We start from the raw sequence: 20,511 nt of genomic DNA on the forward strand, positions 1-20,511 counted from the left end.
TTTTTTTTACACAGCGCTTCAATCTCCCTGAGGCAGCTCCTTGCCTCAGGGAGATTGAAATGCTCTTTCTCATGCATGCGCGAACTGCGCACTAGACCCGGCTCTCCCTCCTCCCCCTGCCCGTACAGGCAGCGCTCAGCGCTGCCACTCGCGATCCACGCAGGGCAGGCATTAATTGGCTTCCCGACCACCCCCGCCGAGCACCCCTCACCAAGGGCAAAATCCTGTCCATGGAGTTGCAGGAAAGATTGACACGAATTTTGGAGGCAACAACACATTCAAAAGCTTTGGAGCGAAAAGAGGGGTTGGAAATAGTTAAAGAGTTTGCAAAGACAGAGGGGTCCAGGGTGAATTTTTTGAATAATCTCAGCTTTCTCTTTAAGTTCCTCCATTTCATCATACCAACCTATCCCTGAAGTCTCTTCAGGCCCTCTATCCACTTTTCACAGCACAAGTGCCCAATAAAACAGTGCGTTAGTAAATTGCAGCTTACAGCAAAAATTATGTTTTAGCCTCACATCATTACAAAATACAATAAATGGAACGGCTGCTGCTACTTGCCATCAAATCATGTTATAACCAGGTTACGTGTGAGAGATAGAGCTGTGAAACATTCGGCATTCTCTTAGTTTATGAAATATTCAATCTACCGATGGGAACTCATTTTTGAGAATAACTAGGCCATTTTTTTATGTGAACTGGCTCTCAAACCAAGCTGCTTGTAGAGAAAGGAAATACAAACTTTTCTTGTTCAAACCTGGCAATTTTTTCCAGGTTTCATCCAGAAGCGGCATTTTTGCACGTGTCCTCTAATATTAATTCATTGATTTACGACCGCGTACATATATGTACATGGATGGACAGGCTTTTTTTTATAATCCTGAAGCACTACAGGTTTCATTGGAATGAGGCATCATTGTAATGCTTTTGACAATTGACGTTTTTCACTTTTTCTTCAGGGTGTTTGGTTTCCCAGTCCATTACACAGATGTCTCCAATATGAGCCGCCTTGCCCGACAAAGACTTCTCGGAAGATCCTGGAGTGTTCCTGTCATACGTCACCTGTTTGCACCACTGAAAGAATATTTTGCCTGTGTTTGAAAACAAAGAAGACAAAGGAACTTGTTTAAAAAAAAAAGGAAAGAAATTAATTTCCTGCAAGGAAAATTCACATTCTGTTTAGATGTTACTTAATTTCACAATTTTAAATGTCACCCTTTTTATCCTATTTAATTTTTTTAAATGTTTTTAATTTTCAGCTATTTTAATGGGTGATTTTGTAATTTTTGTTTATGTTGTGTTCAAGCTGTACTTGAGATGAGGCTGTTCAATCCTTTGCAGCACTGGGAAAATGACAATTTTGCCTTGTGTAGGTGGATAGGAGCACCAAGAAGAAGCTGGATTTGAACAGAGCCTGGAACATCAAGTCAGCCAGCTGAGCCTTGCCTTACCAGCACCATTTCTGGTATCTATCTCGAGCAAAAAAAATCAAAAGCTACATACAAATGTTATACAATACTTCAGGTGCCTACAACCAGAATCCATGAAGAAACAGTACATCAGCTGCCAGTACCTCTCATTTACAATACACTGATAGTTGTTCGAAAAAGGTACTACTGTGCAACAATTTCTGCAATGGTGCTTTTACAAAAGGTGATTGAAAACATCAGCTCTGATGTTGCCTTACCGTTTACAAGAGGCAGAATTGTAAAATAATCAGGAAAGAGCAACATTTAATGTTGTCGAGGTGGTCTTTAGTGGCTTGAGTGTGAAAATGTAGTAACGTTTTCATATGCTCAAGAAGTCACTTTTAAGGACTTTTGCCATGACTGTAATTTTTCTATCATGTTTGTACAATAAGAAAAAATATATAACAGAAAATGGTGCTTTTTTCTTAAGCTTTCATCCTTGGGCTAAGGCCTGGTGCTTACTTAACAGGTCACTTATAGGCAGCACAAATAGCCAGCCAACATGCAGTGATGTTTTTGGTCATCCAAAACTAAATGACAGGCTGCAGTTTTTTACTGAAGGACTGATGAATTTTTTACATCTGTGTTTTCCTTTTTTTTTGGTTGATTTTTTTAAAATTTCCTAAGGGGTCTCTTTTATACCAGGACATACCCCTCCTTGTAGCTGCATATAATCAGGTACAAGTCAATACAGTGCAGCTTGATGGTGTAATTTTGCCTCTTTTTTTTTTTCTTTTGTTCCCATTTCCTTCCTTATTCTTTTGGCTTTTTTTTTTGTTAATCTACGTTTTTTTGTTGTTTATAAGTTGTTTATGCGAATCGTATTTCTGCTGTCAGTTCTTGATCAAACACAGCCGCCAGTTGCCCGTGAAGCAGTTGTCGATTCATATGGTGCTACACATTTTTTTTCTGAAATTGATAAAAATCTGCTCTCTTGACAATGACTTATTAAGTTCTCATAGTCAAGGAAAAGCACTATTATTTTACTCTTTTAAGAAAAGAAAAAGGCATTTTAACTTTGTACTTGAAAAGAAAAAAAATCAGTTTCATGTGTTTTAGCCTAGACAGTGCCGTAGTTGGTGCTTATTTGTGGGAATCATGTATTCATATTGAAGACAATGTAGTAAATTTGCTAATACTTTTACTGTTACATATGTATTTGCTTGATCCCCAGCAGCAGTGCATTTTCTTTCCACATTCCATGCAGCAAACAGTATTTTTTGGTTATATTTCTTCATTCTAATGTCATAACTTTGATAATATTTATTGACAATAATGTGCATTTCAAAGTTAAGAGATTTCACTGAAGGTTGTATTTCAGTGAATATTGTATTACTGTGTATTGCTCGTGACATAGCTGTTTATGGAAAGGTCAGTACGTGCAGCAGATGTAGCAGTCAATCTCCACCCCATTTTCAATGCCCAAACTCATGTACTTGTGCTGGAGAACACTTGAATAAATGTATTGTTTTTTTTGTGCAAAGTGTACACAGTTGTGTATCGGCTTGTTGTGTATTCTTTTGTTCTTCTAGTATATTGTTTCTTTCTACTGTAGATCCAGTTGGCTGACATCTAGGAAATAAAATCGCACCCATGTATGATCTGGTTCCCTTAAATTAATCAGAGTAGGTGGTTTGCTGCTGAGGAGCAAAAAGAAAATTCCAATAGTTTTATTCAGAAACAGCCAGGTTGTTATATTGGCACACTAGAAAAAAACAGTTTCTCTTACTGTATGTGAACGTTTTCAGACTCCCATGTTTCCATTTCTCATATGATGAAGGAACTCTGCTGTCCTAAAAGCTAATGTGTTTCAGATGTGTGCATCTGATCCAATAAAAGGAATCATATGCAACACTTCGGCAAGTTTACTCAGAAACCAATCCTCGGCCTAGTGTTCTAAACTGTGTGCTGCTGTGTTGTGGGGAAATTTAAGCTTGTAACACTGCATTTTTTTCACCACATGGATGGCCACATTTTGCTGCCTCTTTGCTTACCTGCTGACTTCATTGTGGACATGTTTCCCAGCACAAATGGTCCCAGGTGCGTCACATTATCCAGAGTACTGAGTTGCAAAGTGCTGATATTGTTAGACAATACATGTATTGTACAATCAGCATAAAATTAAATAATGAAATGTTGAAGTTAAAGATGACCTGTGCGAATCTGTTCCTTTTGGAGCAGTGTTAGCCTATAGTTGGGGAAGCACTTTTTAACTGGTAACAACTTGAAGGACGAAAAAGCTCTTTGTTTTCCCTCCTCTTCTGTGGCATCCAATGTTTTGTCAGAAGGGAACATTTATGCCAATAAAACTAAGAGCTTCTCATAAAATGTATATCCAAGTAACATCCCAATTAGGACAATTAGTACAGATTAGTAACTAATTACAAATACTTGTTAAGTTTAAAAAATGTAGGGCTGGGGGAACTCTTGATACTCCAGTAGCCAGCAGATATAAGGCCCCACCCCCTTAATGATATATTTTTCTATTTATATTCTCTCCCAATTTTTACCATTTTTCCCTAACATGACAGCTCACCTCTATGCTGCTTTTCTTCAGCTAGGACAGTGGAGAGCTCCAAGCTGTGGCTTCCTCCATAAATTACACTGCTATTCCTCTATCTTCAACTAATAGTCAATGTGCAATTATATGGGACAAGAGTAGTCTCTTAGTCCCTAGTAAAATTGAAATTTGTACTTCTTTGAGACACTCACTAAGCTGCCAGTTGAAAAATGGTTGAGTTCATTCCAATTTAAGAAAGCAGATTCAAATGATATTGATGCTTTTGATTTGAACTTGCAGTCTCTGCATTTTAATATGTCCTAAGCATTATAGTAGAGCAGCTCATCTGCTGCAATGGTAGAGTATTTTTCAGAAGACAAGTCTGAGCAAAAGTTTTGTTTGCTTGTGATTGGGCTGCTCAATATGGATATTTTGAGCTACATTAAACTCCAGCTCAATAGAGGAGAAAAGCAGGACAAAACCTGCCCTGCTCAAGGTTCCCTCCTGTTATGTGATCCTAGAGCAGCAATTCTCCACAGCTTGAAACTGTCCCTTCCGCCCCACTGAAAAATGAAGCATAATGGTGCTAAAGGGTGGCAACTGTAAGGATTTAACGGGGGAAAGAGGTACAAAATATTTTTTTAAATGCTTAAAAAAGTACTCAGTACATAAAAATCTAGCTGTGATAAATTTGGAGTCCATTCTGGAGCACATTGTATCACACCAGGGTTAATGGCAACTCCAGTGCACAGAAAAAACTATCTTAAAGGGGCACTGATGTCACAAAAAAGTATTTTGAGAAAACTTTTTTTGTTTACAAACACACATGCAATTGTTAATTGTCCAAAAGACATTACTGTATCATTCGTTCATGATATCATCATGATTCAAAATGGTGCACACCTATTTTCTCTCTCCAAACAAAAAAAGGTTTGCCAAACACTTTTTCATGAAGGCAGTATCCCTTTAAATAAAATGAGGTATTCTCTCATCTCTTTCCTTTAATATATATACCCCACATCCATCATTGATATTATGATTATATAAGGTGTAACCCTGCTATGTGACTGTTACTGTAAGGATGGTTAATGTAACTGCTCAAAATTTATACTGGTACATTTATTTGTGACTGTATGTCTGTTAAACCTCAATAAAATGTTATACAAAATTGCACTGCTAAGCAACAAATGTATGATTGCCTTCAGTTTGTTAGTTCTGTGGTAACTACACTCACCGCACTAATTTTATTATTGAGAACAGCATGACTCGTAGTTCATGCATATTTTCTACATAATTTACCAAATTATGCTCTATTTTATACAGAAAAAATGAACCATACAAGATTCAATTGAGGAAAAAAAACTGTTATGAATTTCTATTATTTTGAAGGATAATTACACATTACAATGATATAAAGTTTTGACATGATTTTAATAAGCTACATGTGCTGTAATTGAAAATTAAACAAAAATATATGACAGCTAATCGGCCAAACTGTTCTGAAAAAATAGGCTTAACCTTGAATAACTGGGTGTCTCCAGGCAGATACTCTGCAGTCAAACAGCTTATGACCCTTTTCCAAGATCATCAGTCAAAATCTAAATTTGCTGTTCATTAGCAGGTAGTTATAGTCAAACACTTTATAATCAGACGTTCATAAATGGCGGACCAATGTCCAAATAGTAATACAAGCAAGTGCAGTCAGAAAAAAAGCCTCCTCTCAGAGCATAAATAAATTTCTCACTGACATCCAAAGGTAATAAAGCAACACTCCAGAAAAAAAACAGAAAATGCTGGAAATACTCAGTAGGTCTGGCAGCATCTGTAGGGATAGAAACAGTGTTTCAGGTCATGACCTTTCAACAGAACACTCAAGAATAGCTATTTCTACTATTTAATCTTTTGATCTACTTAAGTTCACACCTTTTTTCATAAATTTCTTTATACAGCTTCAATTGTTAGACAAATCCAATTGTTTCTTAATATATATTTTCATTGCTTGGCTGAGCAATGCATTGAAATTGCATTAATAAACTGCAGAACAATTGTGGATACCAAACAACCATGATATCTAAAACCAAAACTTTTTAAAATTCCTGCAAAGATCTTATGTAACACTATCTTCACTTTTTATTCAGCCGTTTTCGAATTGATTGGCTGTAAACATTCTTGTAAACATTGTCACTCGTTATGGAGCTGAACATGGTCTGTTCGTATATTACAGCTTACCAATATTCATTTGGGATTCCCTTGGCATTATATATCCATTACACTCTTAAGTAAAACATAGAGAATACATCCCCGACACAATCCAATATCCCATGACCTGAGCATGCAGTTCAGCATTTCAATATTTTTGGGTGGGTGAAAGAAGTTCTTCTCATCTTGTACAAAGGAATACTTTAGGGAATTAAACACCCTTTCCTCACCTAGAGTTCCTCAGTGCCAAATTAATTGTGAAGCTGAGAGCACCGTTTGAAGTCCTACTTCTAGGCTTCTTTCAGGATTCTGTACAACCATAAACTAGGGGGTACAAAAGAGTGGGTTGAAGTAACTAACCTTCTAATTCCCCAATCCGTGTAGGGCCTTTGCTCTGCATCATCTCACAGTGAAACATTTGAGAGCAGGGACATAATTTATGACAGCAATGGCTGCAATACCACTTTCTGCCAAAGTGTGGTATAACATGTGTCAATATTCTGTGCCAAAACATAGAAAATTTTTAAAGGTATTCTTATTTTTTCATCAACAACTATAAAAATACAAATTAATCCCAAATTCTATTGCTTGAATTCTGCCATGGGACAATCAATTTTGCTGCAAATCAGGGTTCTACGCTTTTTTATTTTCCCCTACCAGCTCTTCCACTGTCACATGTCACCTGTGCCAGAAGAATTGGCAGCCAAACAGCTCCAGGATGTCTAGTCACTCTAGCTCAAAAGTAACTACTTCCAAACATATGAGTCATCTTAGGGATGACTTTTCCCCATAGTTTCCTTTCCAGGGAAGCGCCTGTCCTTTGTTTAACGATGATCGGAAATAATGCAGCTGAAGTTGGGAACTCACCAATGTGGTGGATCATAGACATCAGTCCACACCTCACTACTCTGATGCTATCAGATAGAGTTCCAATACAGATGTACGCCATGGATTTGTTACTGAGAGACAAAAAAAGTAACTGCTACATTTGGATCTATCACAACCAAGTCCACTGTAAGCCAAGCACAGCTATAAAAGTTCAACTTCTGATCCAATTCCAAGACTTTAGAAACCTACCTACCATTATCACTGAACAAATAATACTTTAGAATGAATGAGATAAATTTGTACTCCTTTAATTTTAGTAACATTTACAGATTTTGCATTTTCCTTTCCATCTTACATGTCTCTAATATCTGCAAAAGTACCTTGAAAACTATGAAATGTTAGCTAATTTTTGTTTTGTACTGTGGAATATTGAGCTATAAAATAACCTTATTTTTCACTGATTTTGTAGTTCCAATTCTAGTCATGACTAGGAAATTCACCTGAGAACCAGTCTCCAAAAAACGTCAACCAGCCTGCATGACACTATTAGGAATCACAAAAAAAAGTTAATTTCATTACTACCACTAGGATTTTAAAAATTATTATACTAATTTTGATTCACACAAGTATTATACTAAAAAGCTGATAGATTTTGCAGTATTTAATCTAGCTCCAATGTATAATGTATGGAGTTTAGCTTCTTGAACACAAAATATAAAACCAGTCATTGGATTCTGATGTGCTTCTTGTCTCAGATCAAAAGGTTTAGGTCAATTCAAGGCTTACTCCAAAATTGCACTTCAACAGTATGAGATGGGGGAAGTAAACTGGGAAAAAGTAGTCCAATATTATGGATCATGAGTTGCCTCACGTCTCTAGCATTAGTCTTAATGATTGATGTGCCAATCTATTTAACATGAGATGTTGCACAATCTAACAGCAAAGATAAATCAGTCATAAATCCCTATGATCGTCAGATATTCTGGATATTTTGACTAAGAAGCCTACAGGTTTCCTACTTCATCTCATGGATGAAGTGTAGCCCAAAGTTGAGAGCAGCCCTTTTAAACAGTAATTCACTTGATCAATCCATAAAGCACTTTGGGGGACTGCATCATAAAGCCCATTCAGTTGTCTGTTCTACCACTGCCTTAAAATTAAGTAATCCATGGTACTACTTTTGCAATTTGTATGAATCCTGCCCTGCTAGCTGCAAAGGTTCAATAAGGAATGAACTGTTCTGGCCCGTGTGTCATAAATGCATGGAGTGTGAGTGCTGCAAATCAATTTCACTATATAAAAGGGCTGCTCCTCAGCTTTGGACTCCACTTCAGTCCCATTCTCTTTACCTTTAGCCACCTAGTGAAGAGGAGGACAGACAAGGCAGAAGACCTCTTTGTGGGTCTACGCCTGGGCCGAGCAAGGGTAGCCATCCACAATTCCAGGTTGGATTCAGTCTGTGGTGTGGTTGCTCTGGCTGTCTGCCTCTTTTTTGGGGCTTTGTCCACATCTAGTGGCCCTAAAGAAGGAGCACGCAAAAGCCATCTGAATGTTTGAGATTTTTCACAGTGGGTACCGCAGGGACTGGAGTGCATAGTTCACATGGGTGGAAACATAATTTAAGTTTCCTTTGACTATGATTGTGTCTTTATTATATGTGTCCTTCTAAAAAGCGGGCACTTTTGTTAGTTTTTGTGTTAATGACACTAAAGCAACCCAGTGGATCTTTATGGGTGGATTCGAAGAAGCAATGAGGAATCAGGCTTAGAAATTAGCAGTTGGTGATCAGTGGAGATGGAGATCGAGATGGACAGGAATCACATGAAGTGAGGGTGTGCTGTCCAAGACGGAGCGATCAGCGACAGATTTTAATATCTGCAAGACCTCAAGGAATAGGTGGATGTGGGGTCTAATTCCCATGCTTTATAAATATTTTATGCGATAGTCCACTTCAGTGAAATCATAAATAGGGAAAAAGCAACAGCCCTCCTTAATCATGATGGCCTGTGAGAAGGATTTATATTCAAAAATGTCTGCCTTAGATGACATGTGAGCAGCAGCTGCAGTCAGAAACATGGACAACTGAAAATCATCTGTTGGTATACAAGGTCGAGGGACCGTAATGTATTTCATTGGATTTCATCTAAAGTTGCATTAAGCATAATTTTTTTTTAGAAAGTTTTCCTGTTGGCAGTATTATTGCGTGATTGATTTGTGCAATATCACATACAAATAGCAAAATAAATGTCACCGGTCACGCGTTACTGTAGCGCGGTGGATCAAACTGAAACAATGCTTGGGCGATGCGGTCTTTCCACCGCTTCTCCCTGGACCCGATCTGAAGATTCCAGGACCACGCCAATGTGGCTCGAAGCGCACTGGGACTTGGAGTCCGCCGGCCGAGCCCCTCTCCGTTTGGCCGGGGGGGGCGGAGACTACAGCTCCCGGCGGCCACCGCGCTGCGCTGTCCGCCGGCTCCCTCCACGCGGATTGGCTGGTGGGCGACAATCGCGCGATCCAGGGGCTGCGCGGTTCTTGCCCACTTGCCAACGGTCGCCGAGGCGAGAGGACGGAGAGGGAGAGGTTCGGGCTTCCACACAACCCCCCCCACCCCTCCCCTCAAAACCCCAGATCTTAATAATAAGAAGGGAAGACCCTCCCTCACCTCACACACATAACCGAATTGTCATTAGGCAGGTAGCGGGTGGGAGCTTGTCTTCACCGGTTGAGTTGGCGGCGGCGGCGGGGGGGGGCTTTTGTTGGAGAACAATGCACGCGAGCGCCAGCGCCCTGCGGACCCTCATCAAGGGGGGCCGGGTGGTCAACGACGACTGCACCCAGGAGGCCGACGTCTACATCGAGAACGGCGTCGTCCAGCTGGTCGGCCGGGAGCTCATGATCCCCGGCGGGGCCAAAGTCATCGACGCCACCGGCAAGCTGGTCATGCCGGGTGGCATCGACACCAGCACCCACTTCCAGGAGACCTTCATGAACGTGACCTCGGTGGACGACTACTACCACGGCACCAAGGTAAGAGGGAGGGAGGGAGGAGGAGGAGGAGGCGACAACCCGCTCCTTCAAGGGAAAGGGGGCAGCTGGCAAACTTCGGGAGGGGAGGCGAGAACCCCCCCCCCCCCCGGCTCCACCTGCGTTAATTCGAAGCCCTCGGTTCCCGTCGCCACTGAGTGAGCATTTTGTGGACCGGGGTCGCTGCTGATTTCACTGGGTGGAGCCGTCTCCAGTTCATCTAACAATGATCATGGGGATGGGGGTTGGGGGGAGGGGGACTGGACTGGAGGAGAGCAGGTGGATTGAGTATGGGGAAGCATCATGTTTTGCAAAGGTGGCGAAGGCAGGTGGACACAATACGATTTGGGCGGGGTAAATGTGGCTAGGGATGAGGAGGCAAGACATGTAATGCGGTAGGAGGAGATGTGAGCAATGTTTTTACTGACGCCGCCGCTGTTGGCTTCGGATCGTTGTCTATATCTGACTGGGGGAAAACAAATTCACACTTTCGAAGGCGCTGAGCGCCAGGGATGGAAGGTCGTGTCGTGGTAAAGGTTCATTTATGCTTTGGCATTTTGTATCAGTGTGACCTTATACGTGCAGCTTTAGCTCAAGGTATGTATCCTGTCTTTTCCCAAGTTAAATTGATTTGGATAACTGAAAAGCATATATTGCAGCAGTTTTTTAAAAAAAAATTATGAGAAACCAATTGTCATGACTTTGCTTTATGTGACCAGTTCTTTTTGCAGTTGGGGAGAAGAGCAAAAGATTTTGTTCTATTTCATGGACTAATTAACAAATGGTGCAAGTGAACCTTGATAGCTTTTTAAATAAATCATCACTCTTGGATGGATGAACTAAGATGGGCACTCGGATCCTCACATGAATATCTTGTGAAGCTCAGATCCTCACGTGAATATCTTGCGATGGAAAATATCACAATTCAGATTACTATTTGCATTTTTTAAACATTTCTCTCTGTCAGGTCATTTCTTTTGGGTGATAATAGATGTTGGGAGCCCTTGAATTAGAGTATTATTCATACTGATGAAGTATAAACTATCCATTTGAGCTTAACTTGCTTCAAAAAAGTTCATGACATTAGAAGAAACTTCAGACCACCAATGACAATGTTGAAACAAAAAAATAAAGAACAGGTATACACAGGTATCTGTTTTATGTCCCAGTTGGGAGAGATTTATCTAGAACTATAAGGCATTATTTAAGTTTCTAAAAGAGCTCATTGCCACCAAATCCATGTTCACCAACAATTGAACTTTGATAAGCTAACAGGAGGCATGCTTGTTGGTTAATCTAAATGTGCTTTTCCACAGCAAATTGAGAAGTTGCATTGCTCTTAGGTCTGTGCCACTATTGATAGTGTTTTAATTTATTTATTCTCCAAATATGGCAGTTTTACTCATATTTCGAGCAGCCCTCAAATACACAGCTCTGATTTCAGCATCCAATTTCAAATTCAGTACTGCTGGTGCCAGATAACAAAGTAGTTGCATCAAAACAGTGGGCAAAACTTTAAACTTGGACAGGAAATGTGCAGCTCATATATACCCCACCCAATTTTCCTTCCCCATAAAGTAAGTAGCAGGGAAATAAGGTAGATTGTCTAACGACAGCCTTTACACTTCAGGCAAGTGTGCAGTTGTTAATCTGGAGAATAAATTACCAAAATGTTTAACATAATTGGAGTCAATTTTCATATTGTTGATAAATTTATGGAAGTTTTACCACATAAATATTGTGCTTCAATTTATTTTTCAATAATGAGGATTAGAGAGGCACTGAAGAGTTAGGCTGGAGGTGCACTGCTCACATAGATGAGCTGAAAGTCATTTTGTATATGCCAATCACCAGCATCCTTTGAACAATTACTGTGCCAAAATTATTTCTGAAAGGGATCAGGCAAAGGTGCACCACCTTCTGCCACATTCTACCCAAAAATTAACTGGCAATTGACTGTGATGTGTCTGGCAATGCTATTGTGTCGAGGTACTATTTTAGCTACTTGGGTTGCCTCATCCCGTCCCCATTTTAACTCTGCCCCAGGGTAATGAATTCTTTGCATTTCAACTGCTGGGTTAAACTATTGGCATAGGCTGTATTATCCAATAGAGCGGGGAGAGGTGTGGTGACGGGTTCAATATGAGCAAAATTTAATTACACTGACCGTATCTATTTTAAATGTGTTTTGACTTTTTTTGAATTCATTTTGGCAGTGATGTTTGTTTAGATAACGAAGAGTTGTTTCTCATCACTCTACCTGTTTGAGTACTCTAATGGTGGTAAATGTGACCTTTCTTAATCGAGTACTATTGTTCCTGTTTCTATTCAGTAAAATACTTCGAAAAAACCTATTTAATCAAGAACATTTGTTTCAATTCTCAAAATAGCCTCAAAGTTGGCACTGTTTATGTTGCTTGGAATGCCTGGCATGTTCATTCTTTTTGCTGATAGAGGGCAGAAACTGTAGGATTTACAGTTACTGAAATACCAGAAACAATAAATACAGTGTAATTGTATCTGTTATGTGTTCTCAAAAGAATTGTTTTCAACAAACTGATCTAGTATGCATTGTTAGATCTGAGGGGGATAGAAATCAGCCAATTGTTCTTTTGTCATCCTGTCACAGTTAAGTAGCTTGGCCAGGATACGTCTGCCTGCCGGAGCATGAAAAAACCCCATCCAAATGCTGCATTTGCATAATGAGGTAGATGGGATTGGAGTAAAAATGATTTACAACTTGCTCTTATTTAATAGCATCGGTATTGATTTGAGCTCTTCATTGATGTTAAAATTATAGATCTCATGAAAATGTCTTGTGGACTATATCAACCAATTGCAATATTTTTTAGTCTCTGCATTGAAAGAGGCTGCCAGAAAATAGAATGAATGTTGAGCAGGGCTGCAGAGCCATCTTGAGTGGTTTATGATGTCATCACATTACACAGTTTACACTTACTCTTTATCCAAGTTTTTCCACTCCTTACAGCAATGTAGTGGAGCACAAATGTACCAACTCTACAAAATTGTTAAACTCTGTCAGTTTTGTCAATTAGGATTTCAGTAAAGATGAGTAGAGGACATGTGAAATTTTCATATTTGTTCATTTAATTCAAATTCTAATTCTGCAGCTCAGAACTAAAGCTTCACTTTTTGTAACTGGAGGAAGCTGACATCAGTTAAGACCCCAACTACCTTTGTTTTACTTTCTATTTTATCTGTTTGCAGTCATATTGCTCCAAACTGATCATTGGGGCGTGCAGGGATGAATGGCTCTTGGATTTTCCCTCTTGTCAAGGCAGCTGAGATTGGTAATTGTTCTTTGTTTAGTGAGAAGTCAGATGAGAACCCACTCCCTGTCATTCCATCACACAGTACTGTATTGTGTCCCTACCAATCCAGCGCAAAAAGATATACAATAGTTATTTAATAGCACTTCTCATGCTGACTGATCCTAATCAGCTGAATTGTTGGTGTAATCGGGATGAGTACCATCAAAAAAGGGTTTGCCTGTGCAAGAGATTGGCCCAAATCTAGAAAAAAATAAATGTCTGCCATTTCTGTAGTCTTAAGTTTAACCGTTTATTCCTGTAACAAAATGAGCAGTTCTCCTATACACAAATTCTCCAATTTAACAGACATAGTGCAGGAAACTGTGTTATCTGGTGCTCTATCAACCAGAATTCCCTAGTGACCAGAATTTCTGATGTTCCCCGAATAAGTAATTATGAAGTTGTCAGGAACCGTACCTGCATACTGTATTACATTATACTTAAATTTATGTTTTAATATACTGTTGAAGATTAGAAGTAAAAAGAATACTGTTCTTTACTTCCTGAGTATTTGCATATTAGCTCATGCTACAAATATTGTGCTATGTTCCATTGGTAAATGAAACTCTCCATTAACCCGCATTTTTGTTTAACTGGCACCACCCATTCCCTATGCATGCTGGGTAATGATTTTACTGTATCAAGCATAGCATATATTGTGTGTATGATTAAATAATTAATGTTGTGACCTATTTATTTCAATAGAAAGAAAAGCAAATGATATGAAACTCTGGTGTCATATCATAGAATCATACAGCCCAGGAGGAGGCCATTCAGCTCATCATGCCCGTGATACAGCTATCCAGTTAGTTCCACCACCACTTCCCCCGCCCCCGGTTCTTTCCCCATTGCCCTGTAATTTTTTCCTTTTCAAGTATGTATCCAATTCCCTTTTGAAAGTTATCCCTGAATCTACTTCCATATTGCCTTCAAGCAGTGCATCCTAGATTGTACTCATTGTGTTAAGATAAAATTAATTCTCTCCCCCCCCCCCAACCCCTCCCTCTGGTTCATTGAAAATTATATTAAATCTGTGTCCTCCCATTACCATAAGCAGGGATATTGTTAAGATTTTTAATTCTCAGATTAAAACTCCTTTCTACTTTTAGCTGACACTGATCTTGCCAGATCAGGGATGATCAGTTACATAGCAAAAGTCTGGCATGATGGCAACAGCAGCAGTGTTGAAAGAAAAATTGACCAATAGATCAAAGGAAAGAAGGTTAAAGTAAATGAAAGTTTGAATATATACATATATATATATATATATATTTCTCTTTCGTGACCAGTGAACTGAGAGATTTTCATAATGGGTAATGGTATTTCTCTGTTTTTACCTTCTTATTCTCTGTTTTTCTGGTCCACTATACTATAGTGAGGCAGAGTTTAACTTCCTCTACTCTGCCCTAACAATTAGTTTACCTACAACTTCAGAAGAGCATCCGTGATAGTGTAATTCCACTGGTTTCCTGCACCTGACACATTTGGACCAATGCTTGAGATTGTCCATAATTCTGCACAAGTGGACAGTCATTTGATGGGGCTCTGTGTGCAGTCTAAATGAGTTTAAAATTGTCAAAATTGAAGAGACAAAAAACAGACTTCATCTGAATCTGATTTCAACCCAGTCACAGAGATCTGAACCCACTGTGCTAATCCATTGTTATCTAATCATTCACGCACTATTCACTGAAGGTTAGCTCATATGATAAGATATGCTATCTATAACCATTCAAGTACATTATAGCTTATGACATGCGCTGACAGTTTTATTTTGTTTCCATGTGAGGTATTTTCCTCTCCCTTTTTCTGGCCTCAGTGCATGAGGGAAGATGATTTGCCTTCTCTTCCTGCACACCAAGCCACTATTCTAACAGTTTCTAATAGCAGCAAGTTGATTTTCTCTCTTTCCTCCACCCCTACTTTCCAGTCGAGAAAGAACTGAACTCTTCATGATGCTCCTAACCATTAGCAGTGTTTATTGACAATCACCTTCACTACGCCATGGCTGTCTTTGCTCCACTGTATGCATTAAGTTTTAATTTAGTTTATTTGCTATTAAAAAATCAAATATGCAGTTGCAAGTGCTTCATAGTTCAGCTTATGTTTGATACCTTTTTACACAGGTACAATTGTATAGTGCAACACTTTGTGTGGTAAGGTACAAGCTTGTCCCTGTAATTTTTGTTTCACCAGGAGAACAGAGTGAAAAAATTGAGGGAATTTGTCACTCTTCAGTGAAATTATTATGGACTGAGAAACGATACCCCTCTAGAAATGCTGTTTTGTTGCTAGCAGATTGAATAGAGGAGAGAGATCATTTTTAAATAAAGAGAATTCTGTTCTACTTTGACAGCTATCTGGCTGCCTGTTAACAAAGGTTCACTTTCTGTTCTGGTGATTAAATAGCTGTCAGCTGCCTGCTATTGTGAGAGGAGCAATACTTCAGTGAATGGAGAGGTTTATGACAGCTAAGTAAGGAAAGGACTTCACCTCCTTGTTTCTGATAACCTTGGTTTTTGTATAAGTTGACCTGGTTTTCTGGTGAACTTTAGTAGTGTTTTTAATTAAAACCAAGTGTTATTTATCAATCTGATTTTCTTACGCTATGTAATATACTTCAGGAAATATTGGCTGGAAACCTGAAACATAGCCTGAGCTTCTTTGTTTTCGAGCTAACTTGAGCTCTTTGCTTAAACAGTAACGGTGATACAGTTAGCAGCATGGCACTGGTTCAGTTAACAGCTGTGACGTCCTAAGGTATAGCATGTGTTTTTCATTTCGGCTATCTCACCTGTGATATGTAGTGGCTTATAGAGCATTTTATTTGTGACAAATCAGTGCTTTGGACATTCAATATTCTTTTTAATCTGTAATACTTTGAAAGTTACATAAGGTTCTACCTTCAGTAGGGTAATGGAAAAAATTGGACATAAGAAACCTTTTTTGCTTATTAAAATTTAATATTGCTGAAAGAGACGTGCTGTTGAAGCTTTTCTCCTTGCAGTCATCAGGACAGACATGAATACCAAATCTGAAAGGAAACAACAATTTATACTGCTTGATTGGCAAGTTGGCTCTGATTGGTTGAGACGTTGCCATGGTCAATGAAGTAGGGAGCTTTGCCCCCCATTTTTATTCAAAGAAGGTGCAATGTCCTTTTCTCTGCACAGGACAGTCCCTGCATATGAATATATGTAGCTTCTACCACATGTAAGTAAATTACAATGCAAGCCTGACTGTTATTCTTAATTTGGTTGTCAGTATAATTCTTAGTACACTTGGGATTGTTCAGCAAGTGTCCAGTGACAGAATCACATCTAATGTTAGACATTATGTTCTGAGTCTTGCAAGCACGAGATGTGCTGTTCGATATGATCCATCGGCCACTGGGATGTACCACCTGCATACCTGGCATCACACTGGCACTGAAATTTGTATACCACATTAATCATTTGTATGGTAGGCAGTGTGTCTTTTTGGCTTGACAGCAGCATCCTGTTAGTGGAAAACGCCACTTGTGTTGTCAGTGCAGAGTAGTAGCATGAAACTGCTAGCTTCACCGGTTGCTCAAATTTACATACTAGGCTAAGGAGTAAAAATTGGGGGTATGGATGCATGTTGGGGATTATGAGGGGGCTTTTGGGGTGGATGGGGGTGAGAGTTTGAGAACTTGACATTCATCATTAAAACTGGCCCGATGTCCCGTTAAATAGAGGCAGGTATCCCAGCCTGGCCATCCGTCTGCCTGTGTTGTCACCGTTGGCCTGCCTCAGGAGGCGATGGGTCCAACTCCATCCTGCCTGAACACCCTGGAATGAAAAAACGGTGGGTGAGGGCCTTTTTAAAGTAAACAAACAGATCTGCTGGGTCGGGAACTTTCCCGAATCGATCTTCCTGTCACCTCCGAAAATCTAGCCCAAAATTTTCATTTTAGGGTTTCAGCACTATAGGAATTTGGCTCTTATCTCCCCTTCAAGGTAATGTTGCTGTTCAATAAAAATCACTTAATTTTGTTTAGTTACTTAATTGATCATTTGAATTTTATTCACAAAGTGTTAACTTTCCATTGTTACCTTTAAATTCTATTTTGAATTAAGTAAATGCTCTCTCCTATTTGGGGCCTGATTGACTGGAAAGGTTAAAGTCAATGGGAACTTTGAAATGGTTAGCTTGACTGCTGTGGCAGTTTTAAAAGGAAGCCTAATTATGTGATTTTGTTGGAAGTGCAGTAAAGCTGAGAGAGCTGTTCATTAAACAGTGCTGAAATTTGTGCACATTAACAATGGCAGATGCAATATACGACTCTCCTGGGATAACATGGCTGAATTTTCATGATTTAGGTGGAGATATAAATTAAAGTGAGAGACTTTGTGCATGGAATCCAACCTGAAGTGTAATTTTATGTAATAAAAGCAAAAAATGTTGGAAAAATTCAGCAGGTCTGGCAGAAACAGTTAAAGTTTCAAGTCTCTTTATCTCTGAAGAAGTCATACGGACTCGAAACGTTAATTGTTTCTCTCTCTACAGATGCTGCCAGACCTGCTGAGTTTTTCCAGCATTTTTTATTTTTATTTCAGATTTCCAGCATCTGCAGCATTTTGCTTTCATCCTGTAATTTTACGTTCTGCTTTTTGAGATCTTGTGTATACTTTTAGTATAATAGCACTAACCAGTAAGAAGAGTTATTTTGTCACTTTGTTTTATGTTTTGTTCACAACCTTTTCACTTGCTTTTTTGTGAACAGATTTAACACTAGTCTGTGGCAAAGGTGAAGTTCTTGAATTTTAACACCCAATAGCAACAAATACAAAAAGAATATGTAACTACCAACAATTCATGTGTGCACTTTGATTTTCATAGGTTGAATGTTAAGATTGTTCCTTCTGGCTTGTAAAAGTCTAAGTTTTAGTGGTCTTATTTGGTACAGGAGCAATTGAGACAATAGTGATTTCAAATTTATAAGCTTGAGATTTTGTTAAATACGTCAGTATCCTACTGACGCTAAAACCAGGTCAACCTAAAATACTAACGGTGCGTTGCAGCACCTCAACCATTAATGAAGGATACTTTAAACATTGTGATTTTTATGAGGAACCCAGATTATCAGTGAATTTACATGTTAATCATGTCGATTGCTGTACATTTTATTGTGCTACATCTTGGACCAACCTTAGCTGCAAAATGGAATGCCATTATGATCTTTTCTGAGGATTAAGATTTAATATACAAGTAGTTTCCTTTTTTATTTTTATTTGTGAACAGTTAGATATTAGGCTTTTTATTTTTTTTAAAAGTTGGAAGGATTAGAACGTCATAACACATAACTGGAGCAATTAAAATGCTTTGCTTAATGAACTACATTTGAGATCAGTGACTATTCTTCCATAGGTAAAAGCTGCTCTGCTCTGTGGTAACATGGGTACAAAATTGGCCCAGAGCCAGAAACCAGAGGGTAGTAATGGACAGTGGTTTTGCAGACTGGAAGGAAGTATACAGTCACGGGCCCCCCGGATCATAATTAGGACCACTTTTCTTGTGGATGCATGTTAATAACCTGGACTTTGGTATATAGAGCATAATTTCAAACATTGCAGATGACCCAAAACTTAGAAATGTGGTAAACAGTGAGGATAGAGGAGACTTCAAGGGGATGTGGACAGACTGCTGAAATAGGCAGATATGTAGTAGATGAAAGTTAATGCAGAGAAGTGTGCAATGTTGCATTTTGGAAAGTAGAATTAGGACAGTCAATACAAATGAAATTATACAGCTTTAAATAAATTCCTAGTTCATCTGTTGTTTTGTCTGATGGCATTGATTGAGAGAGGAATGTTGGCCAGGGTTCCAAGAGAATATATTGTGTGAATAGATACATCACACTGCAGTTTAATGTCAATATGCACATTGTAAGTGATGTGTATATAATCTACATTTCAGCCTGTTTGACAGAATGACGAATGTTCAGCAGTAATGAAGCTGAAGTTATGTCGGTGTAGATTCGGCTTTAATGTAAAGTCCAACAGAAAAAGTGTCTTCATAGTACAGGCCTTAATTGTAAAGGTTGGGCTGGTGACTAATATTTCTCCGATTTTGGAGGGTGTCTGATGCAGGTCTGCTTAATTTATTAATGAATCCTAACCTGCTTCATTATTCATGAATCCAAGAATATCAGCCTTTCTAGTTTGCTTTTATACTGCATGCAGAATTGTCTGGATTGTCCTTTCTAGATTTTTGTTGCCGTTTGCGTGCAATCATGTTTCTAGAAGTGGTGATGTATCAGATGCAGGGAGGAAAATATCCCATCCATTACAATTTCAAATGCCCTGTTGCCTCTTTATAGATAGCAAACTAGCTTCCTGGACACTGGGGAAGTAGGAAGGAGAACGTATAACATGTGAAGAACAATATGCCCCAGATATCTGAGGTGATTCGCAATCAATTAAGTTTATCAAACTGCACATCTGTGTAAGCATAACAGAGCCTTTTTAAAAAAAAATCAGCATAAGGTATGTACAATAGTAAAAAAAATTGCAAGAGAAATATTAAATGTAGCTCTTGCCCAAAATTACAAATGTTGGCTCTTATTTTACTTTTTTAGATGATCTTCCCAATTACAACTGTTTATTAATATGGCAGTTATTAATTTTTATGCAAAATGACTATTACCTTCTTTGTAGAAATAATGATTCAATTTACAATTGACATTGTCAAAGGAAATTTGAGAGCGCTTTGGAAACTATAAACCTGAATCATTCATAAAATGTGCCTTAATTCATGATTTTTTAAAAAAAAGATTTGCATATAGTCAATCTGTAAACCTAGACAGCTACATATTATACACAATTAGGGTACTGTGTCAAATGTTTTCTATTTCACTCTTGGCAAATGGGCATTGCTGACAATGTTGGCATTTATTGTCCATCTCTAGTTGCCCAAACTGAGTGGCTTGCTGGCCACTTCAGATAGTCCACCACATTTGGTGTGGGAGTGCAGTTATATATAGGCCAAACCAGGTAAAGACAGTTATATTCCTTCCCTCAAAGACACTTTTGAACCATTTAGGATTTTATGACAATCTGGTAGCTTCATGATGATGGTTACTGATTGCAGCTTTTGATTTCCAAATTCAAATTCTGAAACTAAGATGGTAGGA

The 20,511-nt window shown here is 38.8% G+C and overlaps 2 protein-coding genes across 9 annotated transcripts in view; both read left to right on the plus strand.

Moving 5' to 3' along the window:
* dnmt3aa (DNA (cytosine-5-)-methyltransferase 3 alpha a) overlaps nucleotides 1-2,943 on the plus strand; it is a 586,890-nt gene extending 583,947 nt beyond the window's left edge. For all 8 annotated transcript variants that reach the window (XM_078541484.1, XM_078541483.1, XM_078541485.1 and 5 more), the window contains one exon: nucleotides 960-2,943. In XM_078541484.1, coding sequence (XP_078397610.1) covers nucleotides 960-1,101 — 142 coding nt within the window. In that variant the 3' untranslated portion in view covers nucleotides 1,102-2,943. The remainder of the gene's footprint in view (nucleotides 1-959) is intronic.
* A 6,549-nt stretch (nucleotides 2,944-9,492) lies between these two features.
* Nucleotides 9,493-20,511, plus strand: part of dpysl5b (dihydropyrimidinase like 5b) — a 92,005-nt gene continuing 80,986 nt past the window's right edge. The window contains exon 1 of the mRNA XM_078541493.1: nucleotides 9,493-10,026. Coding sequence (XP_078397619.1) covers nucleotides 9,766-10,026 — 261 coding nt within the window. The 5' untranslated portion in view covers nucleotides 9,493-9,765. The remainder of the gene's footprint in view (nucleotides 10,027-20,511) is intronic.

Source organism: Cetorhinus maximus, chromosome 5, assembly GCF_964194155.1.
Source record: "Cetorhinus maximus chromosome 5, sCetMax3.hap1.1, whole genome shotgun sequence".
NCBI lineage: Eukaryota > Metazoa > Chordata > Chondrichthyes > Lamniformes > Cetorhinidae > Cetorhinus > Cetorhinus maximus.